We start from the raw sequence: 17,250 nt of genomic DNA, 5'->3' as shown, positions 1-17,250 counted from the left end.
CAGTGAGTAACTGAAGTTATTATCATCCTCTGGGGAACGTGAACATCTGTACAAAAATTCATGGCGATCCATTCAATAGATCTCTCTGGACCAAAGTGATGGACCAGCTGGTTGACTGACATATTGATCCCTATCAACTGACACTGTCATCCCTAGAGCCACACTGCTACCGTGGCTAAAAACTGCATCATCTCCAGAAACTATACAAGAGAAACTAAATTGCAGGACTTTGTTAACCACCTTTCAAGATGTTCTCATCAGAGTTTCACTGCAGATGGTGATAACATCAGTTCAAACGAGGATTCCTGAGGAGTAAAAAGATACTTCCAGAGGGGTGAAGCAACCGGTGGTGTTCTACAGGCCTTGTCACACATCAAGTATTACATCAGATTGTTCCCAGCTGCCTGCCACATGCATCTTATCTCACAGGGAAGAGGAAGGAAAAGCATTTCATCCTCAGGCCTCTTCTTCCTGCATTGTCCGTGACCTTTCCTATGCAAATTTTTCCAGGACACTTCCCCTTGGAGAGAGATGTCTGGGAGCCATGTTGGGTGAAGCTTGGTGCCTCAAGAACTGGACCTGTGCTGCTAGGATGTAAATTATCCTGAAAACAAAAGCTGGACTGGGATCACCGCTCAAGGACTCAAGGAGGAGTTTTAAATGAGTAAAGATGATGTGTATATGGTGCAGACAGAGCCACAGTAGCCCTCTGACTGGCTGCTATGGGCTAACAACCCTTGCATTGATCCAAGGAGACACTCAGCCCTCTAACCTGCTGAGTGTTCAGTTCCAGTGAACAATGGAGTTCAGAGCGCGTCGATACACTATCCTATTGAGTGCTCTCCGTTTAGCAGCAAGATTGATGAGGTTACGGCTCCCAACCGGGGAGCCAAATGGTGTCAAAACCAAGGTGTTGCTTTGGACAAACAATCTCTTGCTACACTACCACACTGAGAGGCACTGGTTACTGGCTAAAACACCAGTTCTACCCAGGAAGTGTATTTATGCAGGCGAAAGGTTTCTGAAAAGGTATGCAAACTGCAGTGGAGTCTTGAAATGTGGATGAGAATATGAGGGTAGGATAGATGCGGCTTTCTGAACAGGAATGCACTGCAAATCCCCTAAGACACTAAATGATGTACAAGTGGATTTATTACAGTAGGTCCCTATAAATCTAAGGTTGGCCTGAACTCCAGGGAGAGGTTAATGGATTACAAAGGGATGTGGTATCGAACCTCAGAGAAGTTTATACACCTCATCAATATGTGAAACACTATTGATCATTCAGATCTTGATAAATTAAATTCATACACTTGATAATGAATGGCAATTTTCAGAATACCCCATATGAGGAAAAACAGGCATTTTCAGCCTGGCTTTATTTGGGATCTAAAGTGGGACATTGTATTGGTACCACAGAAAACTGCATTTTACGAAAACAAACTAACAGTTTGTGATGTGAGTTATGCTATCAATGCTGGGAGCCTCATGGAATCATCTGCTTTAGCATTAGCATTAGCTCTAGGGGTGAGCAATCAGGTCTGTCAGTCGAACAAGTTGGTCTATAGAAAATGATCTCAACAACTATTGGATGGACTCCCATTAAAGGGAATGGGAAAGGGAAAGGCAATTTTGCACATTACAGACCTTGCGGAGTTCATACAACAATGGTGACAAAAGCTACAATGTTAGAAAAGTGCAATGCTAAACTGGTGGAGTATTCTTTTAAATTAGACACAGACATTCATACACGTTTCATGTACTAGCATGACAATCGCTAATGCATACTTTTTGTTTTTTACAAGTTAGTTTCTTATACAGTATGTTAGCAACATACATGCATGTAATTATTATGCAATTATGCTGAACATGTAGCATTAGTACAGTTCATCTATTCCTGGGACCTATTGCTCTTGAGCATACTTAGCATGTTGGCAGTAGAACTAAGTTTAGTTGGGAATGACAAAGAAAAGTATATACTGCTGAAAGTCTGACAGTGTAAAGCTGAGCCTGACAAGCTGACTCTGAGATGTACTGAAATGGACACTGTAAATAGGATAAACCCTTCAGAGTTAGGCAACAACATAGTTTTTCAGTAGGGCCACCATAGCAAACATTTTTTGTGTCTCTCGTGGTAACAATCTAAGAATAGGAGAGAAATCTAAGCATCAATTTGGCAACAGACTTGGTGTTGCTAGTTCTTCAGGTAATTTTAAAACATTTAAAGTCCATAAATGGCACTGGTCCCTCTTTTGGTGTAGGACCCAGAAGAGACACCCTAATGACATCTTGAACAATCATGGCTTACCTTCTGTCTTTGCAATAATTAACGTTCCTCTCCTTTCTTTTCCTTCTTTCTGCCTGCCTCACCCTGCCTCAGTATTCTGTACTGTTGGATTAAGCAAAGAAATATTCATTTTTCATTAAGCAATTAAAAATAACCCTATAAGACATAAGTCTATAATATTTAAGCTTTAACACCTTTAATGTATTCAAAATGGAATAGGAAACCCTACTCAAGAAGGCAGCCCTCCCACAACAGAAACCAAAAGACAGGCACTGACAATCCACCTACAGAAATAAACAAAACTTCACGTTTAATGTATAACTGTGTCACTTACTCATTTCCAGAGAGAAAGCTGAAAAAAGGCTGAAAGTCCCTGCCTTGTCATGCTTTCTGAAAATATTCTTGTGGGTGATTCACAGAGTATACAAACAACTACTGCAGTATTCTCATTTGTATCTGGTCTTTCAGACGCATTACAGCTGGTTATCAGAGGAGACACAAAACCAAGAAAAGGCTCAGGAACCACAAAGATTAATCTGAAGCAATGGCCTCAAAATGGTTTCAGGGATGTGGATTACTTTATATTCAGACATGCTAGATCTTTATCAAACAGCTTAATTTATAATTCTGCTTTTACTTGTTGTATAAGGCTCAAACTTGGTAAACAAATATGACAAAAAATTGGAAAGTGGTGTGATTTTATTATTACCAAACTCAATTTTTAGCCAAATAGAAAACAATGCTAAATTGTTACTTGATGTGAATATTGCAGAAAACCTTCCTGCCCTGAACATACACACCCACACTCAGACAAACATCTCAGAGAGATTAAAGCATAGAGAAAAATGACACAACCCACTTAAACAACTGACAACTTGACAACTTCAGTGTGATTTGAGTTTTTGCTTGTTATTGTGCAATTTTCTTTCCTTTAATGTTAATTGAATGGATGGAAATACAAATTAGGTACATTTTACTCTATTAGGATTTACAATCAGCACTTTTTATTACTAAGTCAAGTATTTAACTGTGAATGTTATGTAACTGAAGGAAAAAAGACACAAAACTGTAACTGAATATAAGAAATGTAAAACATAAACAAGAAAATCTCAGTAATACTACATTTGTCCTTTAACAGCAACATACAGTAGCGTGTGTTTTATGTCCAGTTGGTTTAAAATAAATATAAAGGAGATTCTTCTTGAAATGAAACAAAATTATTATAGTAATGTACATGTCTGGCTAACACAATGCAGTGATCAGCAGCTTACAGAGAGGACAGATCACTGAAACCACACTGCTAAGAAGAATACCTTTCACCTCTTGATTCTGTACATCTTTTAACCAATCTCATTCATCCACAAAAAAATAATTTCCACTAAATCAAAAAAATAGAATTTACATGATACTGCAGTATTGTTGTCTCATCATTCGACACTTTCGACATAAACAAAATCAGCATGACTAAAGATAACCTGTAGATCAGGACCGGTGTCACACAGAAATGTTCAGTGTCCCTCTACCTTTTCTGTGTTCCTATGAAGGCCATGTGATGGAGGTGGAAATGGCACGAGAGCTGATATCCCTCCTTCTCACTCATGGACTCTTCTTGTTAGCTGGAGACAGAGTGAGTAATTCAATAAGTCAAGTATTCATTTATTGCTTTCCTTTTCAATCATGGGGCAATTTTTTTTTCAACTTCCCCCATCCACCTCCACACTGAGAGAAAAAAAGTGATACAAGTTCTGCAACTTCCATCTGTGGCAGCCCTCGTTGTCTTACTGCGGCTTAATTACAAAATATTGGCGCCGTTTTCTGTAAAGATTACTCACTGTAGGAGGCCCTACATAATTTGGACCGGAGGGTTTGTCACGGAAAATAATACAATGCAACTGGGCTTTCTGTATTAGATTTCCGCTTTTAGCCTCCTTGACATTTCAAGCTGCATGAACTAATACATCTGTTATTTGTTGATCATTTGATTATTAACATACTTCACAAACCAAATCAGCTGCCCTGCTGGAGACACAGATACAGCTCAGCAGACAGTCTGGGTTTTCTCGCCTGCCACGCACAAACACATTCGCAAAGATGCACAATTCAGCCCTCAGTGAGAAAGGAAAGCGAGGGAAAAAACATTTATCTTCCCCTCCTTTGAGCGTATGAGCACTCTGACACCGGCATGGAACAAAGCCCGTCATCACATTCTAATCTCAAATTTCAGGGCTTTTATTTCACCCAAATGCCACCCTGCTGGCCTTGTGAATTATTGACAGACTGACACCAATGCGAAAGGACACATAAAAGAGGCTAAAAGCTCCGGCCCTGGAAGAGCTTGTCCTCTCCTATTGCCATCAACAGGGAGACAAACTGTGTTAATGCTTCTCTGGAAGCTCACGGTAACTTTGAGACTGAAGTACCAACATATGACTCCTGACCCACAGCTGCACTATAAAGCAGAGATATTCTGTGCAGCACTGCCTCTTTGGTCTGTATAAGAGCCTTAGTACAATTACAAGGACACCAAGGCAAAGCTGTGAATTATCTGATCAAATCATGAAAATTAAAAGCAGTAAGTCACACACAGTTAGTTCTGCATACAGCCTTTTAAAGTCATTCTGATTTGACTACTGCCCGTCATTTCTCATTTCAAAGAAAAGTCACAACATGGTTCTTGGCTCAGCATGCACTCATTTAGTTTGCATGATGAAAAGTAAATTGAGGTAAGCCATGTGTCAACTAGACAATATTTGTCAGTTTTGCGTCTTCTCACACCCACGCCTACTCCTCATTTTACTCAAGATTAAGATGTTTTAGAAACAAGTGGAAACAGACAGTGAAGATGGATTTAAAAAATAAAAAACAAACAGAATGACTGTGAGCAGAGAGCAGCAGATTGAAACAAAGCCGTCAGCAGAGATAAGAAGTGGTGTTTGAAGAGTGTTTTTGTGCTTTCTACTGTTGTCTAATCCACCTCACTCTCGTTGCTGGCACCCTCGGGCCGCCTCAGTTTGTCCACCTGTTCATTAATCTGTCCATCCCCACCTCGCCGATCCTCTGTCTGCATGCTTAGACCCTCCTCCTCCTCCTCCTCCTCCTCCTCCTCTACATGGCTGACATCATCCTCCTCTTCCTCCTTCCTCTCCTCCTCCCCCTGCACCTCCATGCGGACCTGGTCCTTCAGGTCCAGGGGCAGCGTTGTGCCGAGGCCCACAGTGCCCACATCTCCATTGATACCGTGAGCTCCATCAGGTCCTCCCAGTGCATCCTGAGGGCTGTGGTGTCCATCTTTGACAGGGGAGGAGTTGGCGGACTCATTACTGACAGGGGAAATATCGCTGCTGCTGTTGGTGTGGTTAACGGATGGTGAGGTGGATGCTGAGGGCGGCTTCAAGGGAATTTGCCAGGAGGGGATCTTGGGAACGGTCGGAGTGGAGGGGAATTGTCTCCTGTTGGGAACAAAATGAGACCAGATCAAAACCTCATCATTGTGATCAAAATTTGTGAAAAGATCTATCTATCTATCTATCTATCTATCTATGTATGTGTATATGTATATATCATATGTATGTATGTATACACCCATCTTTATATATAACAGTTTAGCATGCAGCCACACACAATACACATAATTATAGCTGAGAAAATGGCTTTTCCCTCCCAAACTGCCAGATGTTCATCACACCTGGTAAAGATGCTCTAAGATTATTATTTTTTAATTACACCCACTACAGCTTTTAAGATCAAAAAGACAACATTGAATTGTAACGGGATCAGCACTTCTTGGTAGTTTAAAAAACTGTTTGGAGATGATTTGGATCATTTGAACAGGAAGGGAACAAGTTTGGAGACAGATGGTGATACAGAGACGTTTATTTTGTGATTCAAGCCTTTGCCAGAAAACTCATTGTGAGAGTCAGGATGAAGTCAAGAAAGCAAATGACAAAGGGATTATTACTGATTAGAATGTAGGAGGGGAACAAAACATGCTCAACTAGACAGTTCTGAGGCAATTTTCGTCCTTGCTGGGTTTCTGATGTTCTCTCTTACTTCAGGCTTCATTATACACTAATATGTAGTCATGCATGCTAATGGGCCTGACTGAGCTGGGTTGCACCTGACTAGATTGAGGAACAAAGCTGGATGAGAAGACATCTAGCAGTGATATCTTTTTAAAACGGTGACACAAAATGCCTTACATCTTGTATTAACATTTAAGTAAATTAAACTATCAACAAATTTATTTATATTTAATTGGGCCACAGCTGATTTGTCAGTTCACATAAATAATTACTCTTGTTGTGGTTTTAAATTTGTCTTTCACTTTGTACTCATAAAATTACTGAAAGTTGCTCAGGAACAATTATGCACATGTGGTTATCTTGCTTACCAATAAAAGCAGTAAAACACAGAAGACCAGCTGATGCCTGCAGTATGCTAATTGACCAAGCCAAGTTGTGAAGTAAAAGAAATGGCGCAATCAGTATTATAACCTCTAGTGCCTGTGAGATTAAACATATTTGAGATTAATGATTATGCTTTAAGTGTGCACTTTGGAAGAGCAATGCGACATTATGTGTTCTTTTATTTTATTTATTCATACAGAAACTTTCAGGCTATCTACAACAATTCTGTACTGTAGAGGTGAGTATGCAAAGATGACTGAGTTTTGTAGTTGTTGTTCATTGTCTCTGAGATCTAAAAACTCAGAACTGAATTTATTCAATTCAATTTATTGGCTTTTTACAGAGCTTTCAACCACATCAGACAGGACACACAGACATCTCCCCTTACATACAACCTGTGTACTGAGAGTAGAGGCAAAAAATTTCTAAGTATTCCCTAAGTAGTTTTTGTCAAGTAAAGAATTTTTATGCTTAATATATGCACCACACAACAGGCAGCTTGGCTTTTTTACTCTCATGACACATCTAGAATAAAATAACCTTTATTTGTTTTAACCTGTCAACAAGCTACTTATATTATCTTTTTGATATGTGCAAACTGTAAAATAAATAAAATTAGTGCTAGAGTAGCAGTATGAAATTATGTGGACAGTTAAGTATTCTAATGTCAGGAGTAAATGAAATGTGGCCAAAATCACATCTGGATAGCAGGTACAAGTTAGCACATGTTTCATATTGACAGTGCTTTATTCCTGTTTTAACACTGTCAAGTGGTTCAAATGGAGTGCATCCAGGAACTCAAAAGTGCATGAAAACAGTAAGTTCTAAGCCCTTCAACACAGGCACAGACATACATACACCTGCACTGTTTCATGTGACAGGGTCTGGATAACTCTGTTACCTGCTGAGCAGTAAGCCCTTCAAAGAGACGATCTCAGCCTTCAGCTCTCCAATTGTTTGGTTGTCCAGGATACGGTTGGTTGAAGATGATGCCTATAGGAAAAAAACAAGTGACACGCACACATGCACTGTTCAGGTCACATGCAGGGGCACAGCACAAAGTCAACATAAGTCTTTCAACAACCCCACTGTGCTCAGTCTCAACATTATGAATTGATGAAAAAAAGCTTTGTTTTTTTTTGTTTTTTTTTAAAAAAAAAGGTCATCGGCTACAAGCTAAACAAATACAGCCAATGCAAATGCTAAAAGCCACATGTTTTTGTGTAGTTAGGTCATCCGTCACCATAACAACCTCACAACTGCCGACTGCCGGTGATGACAGAAAGGAAGATAAACAATCCCACTTCAGCCACATTTATGGCCTTGACTGCTCAGAAAGTCCAGTGAGTGCGAATCATGCTGTTTTTACATAATTTTCCATACTATCTAGAAAAGATTAGGGCAGTGTACAGTGTTTTGGATAATGACTTTATCTTGAACAATGGCCACATTCATGAGGGCAGACCATAGCTTAGCAGTTTGTTTTGTTCTTTTTGTCTTTTATCAAAGGCGTGTGTTATCACACACACTGGTGCAGCTTGAAATGCTACAGGGTATAATAGCAAAGTATTTGAATGGCAAATTGCTGCTGAAAATCTGTCTCTGCAGCACTTTTTTAGGGATAGGCAGGACTTTGACAAGAGGGAGCTATAAAATGACGGGTTTTGATAAAGGCCTAGAGAAAAAAACATCACATGGCAACAGTCAAATGCAACCATAAAACTGAGATGCAACTGCTCCAAAGTCTTGTAGACTAATGGCTCACTGCAAAATTAATGCAAACAACTCAAATGGGGAGGACCTTAGAGGCCCAACATGAAGGTCTCAAGACAAATCTAAGTGAGCTAACTAATTAGATAGATTACTTTTTTTGGAATAAACAATAAAATCTTTGCTTTTTTTGTCTGACATACTGGTTTTACCCCTCCAGGACTCTCTATTCAAATGAAACAGTCACAGGTTGAACTACTCATGCAACCTGTGATGAAGCATCATGAGTAGGGCATTGTTTGGCTATAGAGCCAAACTGGTTGGGAGCCAGTGATGTAGTTAATTGCTCCCCACTCTTAGTCTATTCCTGAGTAAAGAGCACAAACATGTGCAAGAGCAAGAGGATAGACTGATGAGACCAGAGGGAGGAGAGGGAGAAGACAAGGGAAAAAGTGGGATAAAAGAAAAGTAAAAACTGTAATTAAGACTCTCCTGACTCACCAGAGGAAGCTTGTTAGGAAGCATGGACCCCCTATCGAGGGTAGAGGGATAACTTGGACTCTTTCGCTTGTAATTAAATCTAAGAGAAATTAATTGAATCACATCTGAAAGGGATCAGACTCATTTACAGTGGAAGGAGGGAGGCAGAGGAGGAGAAGTGAGGGGAGACAGAAAAGGAGGCGAGGAGGGGAAGGAGTTTTTTTTTTTTGGCTCTTATCGGCTCCTAAACCTCGCTGATAAGGAGCCGTGTTTTAGAGGTGGTGCATTGGAGGCCAGCTGAAGACACTCTTATTACAGCCGTCACCTCATTAGAACCATCTTAATCCCTTGCCTCCCCAAGGCACCCGTATAATAACGCTGGATTCTGCTTCTCTCTCATTTTACATCGAAAAAAAATTAATTGCTGTATAGGCTGAGCTAAAAGACTTCCAAGGCACAGAATTAGCTGAAGAAAAGGGCAGATTTCTCCAAATAACTGAAATGTGAGGATTTATATATAGTCATACCACTTCAGATGAGAAAAAAGGCTTTAGAGTAGAATTGTTAACCGCTAGCTACGTACATAATGTGCATTATCTACAGAGCAGCACCATATAATATCTCACATCAAGGCTTGTCACACAACACTACCTCTGACATATGTCTAATTAAGTCTGAGGAAACCTAATTAAATGTTGGGCCTGGACTGAATTTCAGCTTTGAGATGCATTATGTCAGTGTTTATACACACACATGGTGTAAGAATCTTGTGTTAAGTGCACTAGGTGCTTGGGTGGAGGCTGAGTGGTGGGGTATCAGTGACCGGAGAGATTGAGAGTACGCTGCCGACTTTAAAGGCCCCACGTGAAGTGCTGACATGTATCCAATGGACCACACGAGTGTGTGTAAGTTGTGATGTTTTAACAAAGAGCTGAACAAAATATTTAACCTCTGAAATGATTTGGCAGCTTTGATTACAAAAACATCATTTAAGAGATTCTTCTAGGTGTGATTATATAACAATGTCAGTGTTATGCTCAGTATCAGCAATAACAAAGATTCTTGTTTTTTGCAACTGTATTTTTATTGGTATGCTGTAATGTGTTTTCTTAAAATCTTAGCTTTTCTAGATAAATGTATTTTACATCCATTCTTATTATTGAAACTAAATACTATATATTGCATTCTCTTATAGACTTAATTTAATTGCATGCATCCAAATGTTTTACCCTGTGATTCTATATGTTATGTTCTGTTATCTTTATTTGGTTCTTAGGATGTGGCGATAGTATCAAAACAATAAAATAAAAGAAATGTTAATGTCCGCTGCCTTGTGATGTCACTGTTCTGTAGACTACATAGGACACTCGGATGATTTGTGGGTTCATCCTGAAGAAGGCAATGTGTGTTAAACTTAGAAATAAAAAAGACTCAAGAATAGTGACTGAGCATCTCTCTTCCTTCCTGTGATGTTTGACTTCTTCCACACTTCCTGTTGTACAGGTGCAGGGTTCTAAGGGCTCTGTGTGGCCTAAACAGTGGAGAGCATAATCCTCCGCTTGGCGCTGCAAACTGCATCATGCGTGAATAGACAACCAACAAACAAATGAACCGACCAACCAAAACCAAAAGAACACTAACAACTCAACCTATGGGAGAGGTGCCACCTATTGAAATATTAACCACTGCTGCACTGGCTGGGTGTGTTTCTTACTGTGTAAATACTGTACATAGTAAAGATTTCCTCTAGCTGGTTTAAAAGCCTTGTAACTAATATGTCTCAGGTGGGTGCCTGGGTGAGATAGGGGTCGGCCTCTTTCTGCTGGTTAACTAAGCGCTACAGGAAAAAAAAGGGGAAAAAAGACACATTCTACATATACACACACAGGCACACAGACACACACACACATATATATATTACAAGCAAAGAAAAAAAAGATTATCAACTCCAGCAGCACCCAAGGACGGCAACGCATCTGGCTAAATGAAGATAAATGCCTGTGGACCATTAGCAACAAGATAAGATCTTTAACAAGCCTTGTTTAAGAGTGTCTGAAGGCAAATTAATTCACAGTTACTCCGCCGGCAGACAGTGTGTTTTCGTGTAACGCATGTATATTTATGATGGAATTAGTTTCAAAAGGAAGTCCCCAGAGGAGTGTTTTTGAGTGGAAACACTGGTACAGTGCAATTGATTTCACTCTATTTATGCACTTTCCCACTGGCAGTATGTCTCGCACAAGCAAGGAGGCGGTTTCTAATCTTCTATGTAGTATCCACTAATAAAGAGAACGATCAGTGAGTTGAGACAGCAGGGCAAACACAGTTAAGAGTCAGATTTGTAATGATAATGGAGCAGGAATAAACTTGGCTGTTTAACATCAGGGATGAATCATCCTGAGGCAAATTTATCCCTAACACCTGCAATACAATATAGCAGCATATCTTGAAGGAGTCAGGATAACTGAGAAAATAGTGAAAACGAGAAGAACTGTCCTAGGCCCTGAAGTCTGGAAATATGCTGCATCAGCGTGTTCTGTGTGTGTGGACATGAGTCAGTCTGTCTAAACTCACTTCCATAATGAGGTCCCCAGTTTAGGGACAGTAAACGCACTCCGCAATTGAGCGGTTTCCAAACTACGAGTAATGTTTACTTAGCAGCTGAGGAAACAGAAGTCTCCATGTGTTTCGGGTTAAAGGCACATTTCCGCGTTGAGAGGTATAATTGCTAAGCATGGTGCACTTTGAGCAGCGTGGTGAGGCAAACCCCGAAAGCCGCAAACGGTGAATGATAAGTAGCTCGCCAGCTCCAACATGTGTTTCTCATCAAATATCCCGGACCTGAAAACAATTTCCCAATTTCCCCCACGGCCTGAGACAACAGAGGGCCTCGTGCCGACTCGCAGGGAAAATTTAAGATCAACACTATAGCTATAAAGCAGAGTTTATGATTTGTTTAATGGGTGTTTTGATGTGAAATATACTTTTTATACACTACTGCTGTCCAACTAGGCACTCATCGCAAATGAAGTAGACACTTTTTAATCCAATCTATGATTTGGGGATGACGAAAGAAAAGAAACAACATCTATTCTTCCTTTATGCTGTGGAAAGATCTCATTGTTTAAAGTGGGCCAACAGCCCGTCTGACAGAAGACCTTAGCTAGGTCTGTTTCAGCCCACCATGGGGTTAAATCAGCTCATCACTCCCATGTACTCACACATGCTGATTTGGGCCACCACTGCTTTCTACACCAGCGTGACTGTGTGGCTGGGAACGTGAAACAAAATGAGCTATGAGTTGTCAGTTTGTGATGAACCTTGTCCAGGGAAGAGATTCATATTTTTCTTCCTCGTTTGTGCCGAAGCAGATGTGTCCGCATATGTTTTCCTGCGATATCCAGATGCTACAGTGAAACACCCGTGTGCTTAATAAGCTGTGGACATAAAACATTGTCTAAGATTGTCTCTTCCAAGGCACTTTTTTAGAGCCCAGAGATCATAAAGCGATTTATGAGCAGTGTTATAAAAAGCAAGCAACATTTCATCCCCGCACATAAGTTTTTAGAACAATCACTCAGTCGGATTCACCTAAACACTTACAATTCTGAGTAGATTATGAACACTGTCTATAAAAATCAAGGCGAAGAGGAATGACCATATGGTTAAAGATTATGGTCCCATGATGAGATGCACCATACTATTTTGCAGCTTCTGTTCTGATGATATACAGTATAATAAGGCTGTCCGTCTTAGGTAGTTATGACTTGGGGGAGCGCAAGAAATTTTAGTACACAGGCCTCGAGAAACCCTTTCTCTCTCCTCATCAATCAATGGATTTGAACCTGCAACTTTACGTTTACTGAACTCCTTTGTAATTTCAGAGTTACTGCCTGTCTAGCTTTCCCCAAATCATCAATCACGACATAACAGACCTTAAAAAGGTGCAGTCTGCTAACTTTCATGTTCAAAGCCCAGCAAAGCTTAATAAAGTTGTCTCATCTCCCTCCTTTTAGTTTGCAGTAAGATAAATTACACAAAAATATTAGTCTGTGAATTATTAAGTTAGATGTTACTTTTGTTTTTAACCTGATCTGTCAGATGGAATATGGGTGAATATGAGGAGAAACAACTGCTAAACCCAGTAAATGGAAAGAGTGGTGCAAAAAAAAGAAGGGAAAAAAGAAACATGCTTTAATTGAAACAACTGATATTCTAGCAAATTTGGAAATTATTTGGGGTACTAAGTGAAGGATGCTGAGTTGCTGATGAGGTGATAGCTACCTCAGCTGCAGCCAGTTCCTGAGAGAGCTCCTGGATTCTCTGCTGCTGTTGGACCAGAAGCTCCTGGACGGAGACCAGGGTCTGCTGCAGCTGGCTTACTGTGGAAACAAGCAGAATAACAGACGGTTAATTCAGCAAACTTGAAAACACATAAAATAAAGGAAGCAAGATCCTGTGATAAGGTTGTTGTGGTGCCACAAAACTGAACATTTTCTTTCCAGAGACGATGACTGAACTGATGAGACTCAACTTGTGTCACTGATCAAAGCTGTCCTCTAAGAATTGTAATCAAAGCTAATACCCCGTAACTTTAGTCGCAGCTTTTTTGGTCTGAGGCACTGAGGGTAGAGGGTGGGAAGGGGGGCCACATAGGATGGAGATATTAATCTCTAGTGTCTGAACTTAAATCAAATAACAGTCTCTAACCTTCCATTATCCACCCAGACACTGCCTTCTAATGCATCTTAAATCCTCAAACGATCAACAAAGGAAAAAACAAGGCTCTCATTTGGGAGGAGGCTGCCAGACAAAATGTCCCCCCTAATCCTAATAAATATTGTTCTTTTTCCATTGACTTTGAAGATTGAATTAGTTCAAGTGTTGGTGTTGGATGAGGGTGTATGATTTCAAATAACACCGGGCACAGTTTGTTGCCCCCTGCTTCCAGTCACGCGTGTATTACCAAACAATGCATTAAGTTTCCCCGAGCTGATTATATTACAGAAAACCAATAAACATTCATATAAATCATGGGCGTGTAAAGTGTTAAATCAAGCCTAATAGGATTAACATCAACAGATATTGTGGCGGTCCACTGCTGAGGTTGTCAGGCCAATGGTTAAAAGCCTGAGCTGCAGCCGGCTGGACGGGATGTAAAGATCCTTCCTCTTACATTAACCTAGGCTAGGACAAAACACAGAGCCAGGCTTGGAGGCTACGTTTCTTTTGAAAAACCAACTCAGGCAAAATATTTGATCTTTCAAAGACACTAATATCTTGTAGTGACACCTGTGTTTAAATGGGTGGAGTTGTATCAATATAGGTGGGGTGCTGAAACGTTTGATCTTTTCATGCTTGCAGAATCCTACGGAATACGAGTTTGAGCAGGATTGTCAGCTGGGGCCGAAAACCATTGTGCAAACAATTTGAGTTTGTTTCTTGGCTTGCAAACCAGAGTGTGATCAAACTTTCTCAGTAAGGCAATAAAACGAAAATACCGCAGCCATCCCTGCTTAAAAAGGTGTTACAGTGACAGGGTGTGCACGCTAAACCAAGAGCTGCCCTATTAGTCTCTGATTCCATCTCACCGCAAAACAGCTTATCCAGATGTGTGGGTCAGTCTGCCAGCCTATAATGCCGTACCTCCTGAATTACCATTGGCACCGCTTTTTCAGCCACTTCAGCCAAACAGTTCAGAGAGCAGCTCTTTTCATGTCTCTCCACAAAGTTGACTCCTTTGTACTGCTCAGACACTTGACAAAAATGCATAACTTCTTATCCCCAGTTATCACAGATATGAAGCCAAGAATAATGAAGTCAATGACTTTGGCCAGGCATGAATCAGAGGGAGGCTGTAGCTGCAGTGTGTGTGTGTGTGTGTGTGTGTGTGTGTGTGTGTGTGTAAGAAAGAGAGAAGGAAGATGATGTGTGAGGCTTGCAGCTGCTGTGAAGAGGGTGCACATTGTGTATTCAGTAAATTATTCAGTAAATACCTCAATATAATGTACACTACATATGTCCAGGCCTGTCTCTGCCTTTAATGGCCAGCTGGTCACCAATATGGCTCCCACCGACAAAGAGTGCCCAAACAGCCGCACAATTCCATTACAGTCTGGGTACGCTGAAGGAGTTCCAAGATCCATTCATTAATTGTCTGTGTGAAGTTGTAGGCAAATCATAATGGGAGTCAAGGCCCCTACTCGCGAGCTTGGGCTGGTGAGAGAGACTAATGTAGTCCCCATTCAAAAGGATACATCACCTCATTGCGCCCGGCACTAGAGAAATACATGAACTTTAACAAAAGGGGGTTCAAGCAATTGGCAGCAGCGAGGCAGTCGGCCGCTATTACTCAGTGCAGTGAGAAGAGGGGGAGCGAGAGGGAGAGGAAGACAAAGGGAAAGCAGGGGGAGAAAACTCTCAGTGTAATTGCAACCCCTCTCCCCAACTGTTAACTACAACAGTCATTAACTACAATAGCAGCTTGGCTACTGCAGTCATAGCAAATTAGTTCCCCACACTGGCTCACCTACTTGCTGCAAAACACAGGAGGACTATTACTGTGAAATCCTGTCTTTACCGACAAACAAAACAGGGTTTGTAAGTTGGCAAATCTCCAAAAAGTGATAAGTAGAGCAAGAATGGACAGTGAAATAGCCAGAGGAAATGTGTTTGCATAGTTGGGAGAAAATGACCATAAAAGAGCATATATTTGTTAATCAGATTCAGGGTGGCACGCCTCGCACGCAATCTCACACAACTGCTACCCTCCACCTACCTTAGCCAGACAGAAAACAATAGCATGGGTGTGACCGGATAAAATGATAACAGCAATATTTTCATCCACACTACGTTGGTCTGTGACAGGAGTTGTAAACTCAAACAATTTGTTTTAATTTGAGATGGGAAAATCAAACAAAGGATACCTGTATTTAAACTAAACAAGATTGCATATGTGATTCAAGTATGGCTCTTCTTTTTTTTCTACTGCTCAAAACCCAGATACATACAGGTTTAATGCTTGTTTATACAGTCTTCTTACTGTAACAATAATAATTAGAAGTTAATAGTTATAATAATGTAGCAAATAAGAGTTGTTTGCTTCACTAACATACTCATTTTATGCATTAACAACTCCTGAAGTGAAGTTTTTACCTTGCTTGATATCTCATACTGACAGGTGCACACAGCTAATGTACACATGACTGTGACTTTATCAAATTTAAAAGGTAATTAATTAGATTAAAATGCATATCGGGATTTGGCAATTCAGGTTTCAAACAGAAAGTCAAACAAAGACCAAAATTGTGTCCTGAAGCTCTACAATCGCATGAAAGTTTCTCAAGGCTCACCTGTTAAAAACATCTTTTAATGTTTAATGTCTGGTTACCTTGTGCCTTTAATGTGTTTTAGTCCCCATAGGTTCTTTGATTCAACTTGTAAAAAATAAATGTATTATAATTAAGCTGTAGCCTATTTTTCTGCCAGTCAGCCTATCTCAAATGGGGACTGGTACCTTTCAGGTGAAAACATACTCCAGTTCAACAGTACTGCTAACAAGACCAAACTTTCTCAGAGTGCCTCCCTCATTTACGCCTCCCTGGATTTTTAATTATACTGACAAAGAGCTAGGAAAGCATCTCTCTGCCTGCTTCTCTCTCTCTCTCCATGTCTGACAGCCAGGTTGAGATTCCTCACCTGTCCAACATGGGAGCCGCACCTGTCACCGTGCACTTAATCACACTAGGGCCAGTGCTGAGCCCAGACGCCACACAGTGCCATGCCGCACGCACATCCTACTCACACACACACATACACGCACACAAATACACATACGTGCACACAAAATTAAAATGAACTTTCTCGCCACCTACGGGGAAGAGGGTGGATGATGATGATGGCGGTGCAGGTTTGGATGGGGGTGAGGTTGGTGCAAGGGGGAGACGGATGGGAGGGGGGTGGGGGTGGGGAGTAAGAGAGGATGGGCGGGGGGAAGAAAAGTTGTCATTTCCCAACTCCTCATTAATATTCCGAGGTTAAGAGCTTTTCAGCGAAACGTAATTAATTGAGCCCGAGCCTGACAGTAAACAAGCAATTTCAAATTAAAGCGAAATGACAGCGGCGTCATTTGTTAAAAACGTGCGGGGCCCCCCGATTTTGGCGACAGATAAATGAGGGAAAATGTTAAGGAGGGAGAAAGTGATGAAGATATTAATCTTCACCTGTCTGTGTCAGCGTGCCACTCATTGCCGCAATGTTGCTCTCCATCCTCTGCAGATGCTTCTTGTCCTCTCGGCTGCCCATAATGAGGGGAAGGATGTATTTCTGCAATTAAAAACATAGCACAAAATTACACATCTCTCCAGT

At 40.8% G+C, this 17,250-nt stretch overlaps 1 protein-coding gene across 3 annotated transcripts in view; it reads right to left on the bottom strand.

Moving 5' to 3' along the window:
* Nucleotides 1–2,968: 2,968 nt before the first annotated feature.
* The window catches only part of pex14 (peroxisomal biogenesis factor 14), a 43,487-nt gene continuing 29,205 nt past the window's right edge, over nt 2,969–17,250 (bottom strand). The window contains exons 6-10 of one of the 3 annotated variants that reach the window (XM_018665912.2): nt 17,106–17,208; nt 13,168–13,265; nt 7,595–7,686; nt 5,262–5,736; nt 2,969–3,903 (exon numbers count right to left, since the gene is read on the bottom strand). In XM_018665912.2, the coding sequence (XP_018521428.1) occupies nt 3,880–3,903; nt 5,262–5,736; nt 7,595–7,686; nt 13,168–13,265; nt 17,106–17,208 (792 nt within the window). In that variant the 3' untranslated portion in view covers nt 2,969–3,879. Of the gene's footprint in view, nt 5,737–7,594; nt 7,687–13,167; nt 13,266–17,105; nt 17,209–17,250 lie in introns of all 3 variants that reach the window. The other 2 variants (XM_018665913.2, XM_051071175.1) reach the window with 2 other exon arrangements.

This window comes from Lates calcarifer, linkage group LG6 (genome assembly GCF_001640805.2).
Source record: "Lates calcarifer isolate ASB-BC8 linkage group LG6, TLL_Latcal_v3, whole genome shotgun sequence".
NCBI classification, from domain to species: Eukaryota; Metazoa; Chordata; class Actinopteri; family Centropomidae; genus Lates; species Lates calcarifer.
The sequence above is the reverse complement of the archived record's forward strand: the minus strand, read 5'-3'. Positions and strand labels throughout refer to the sequence as shown.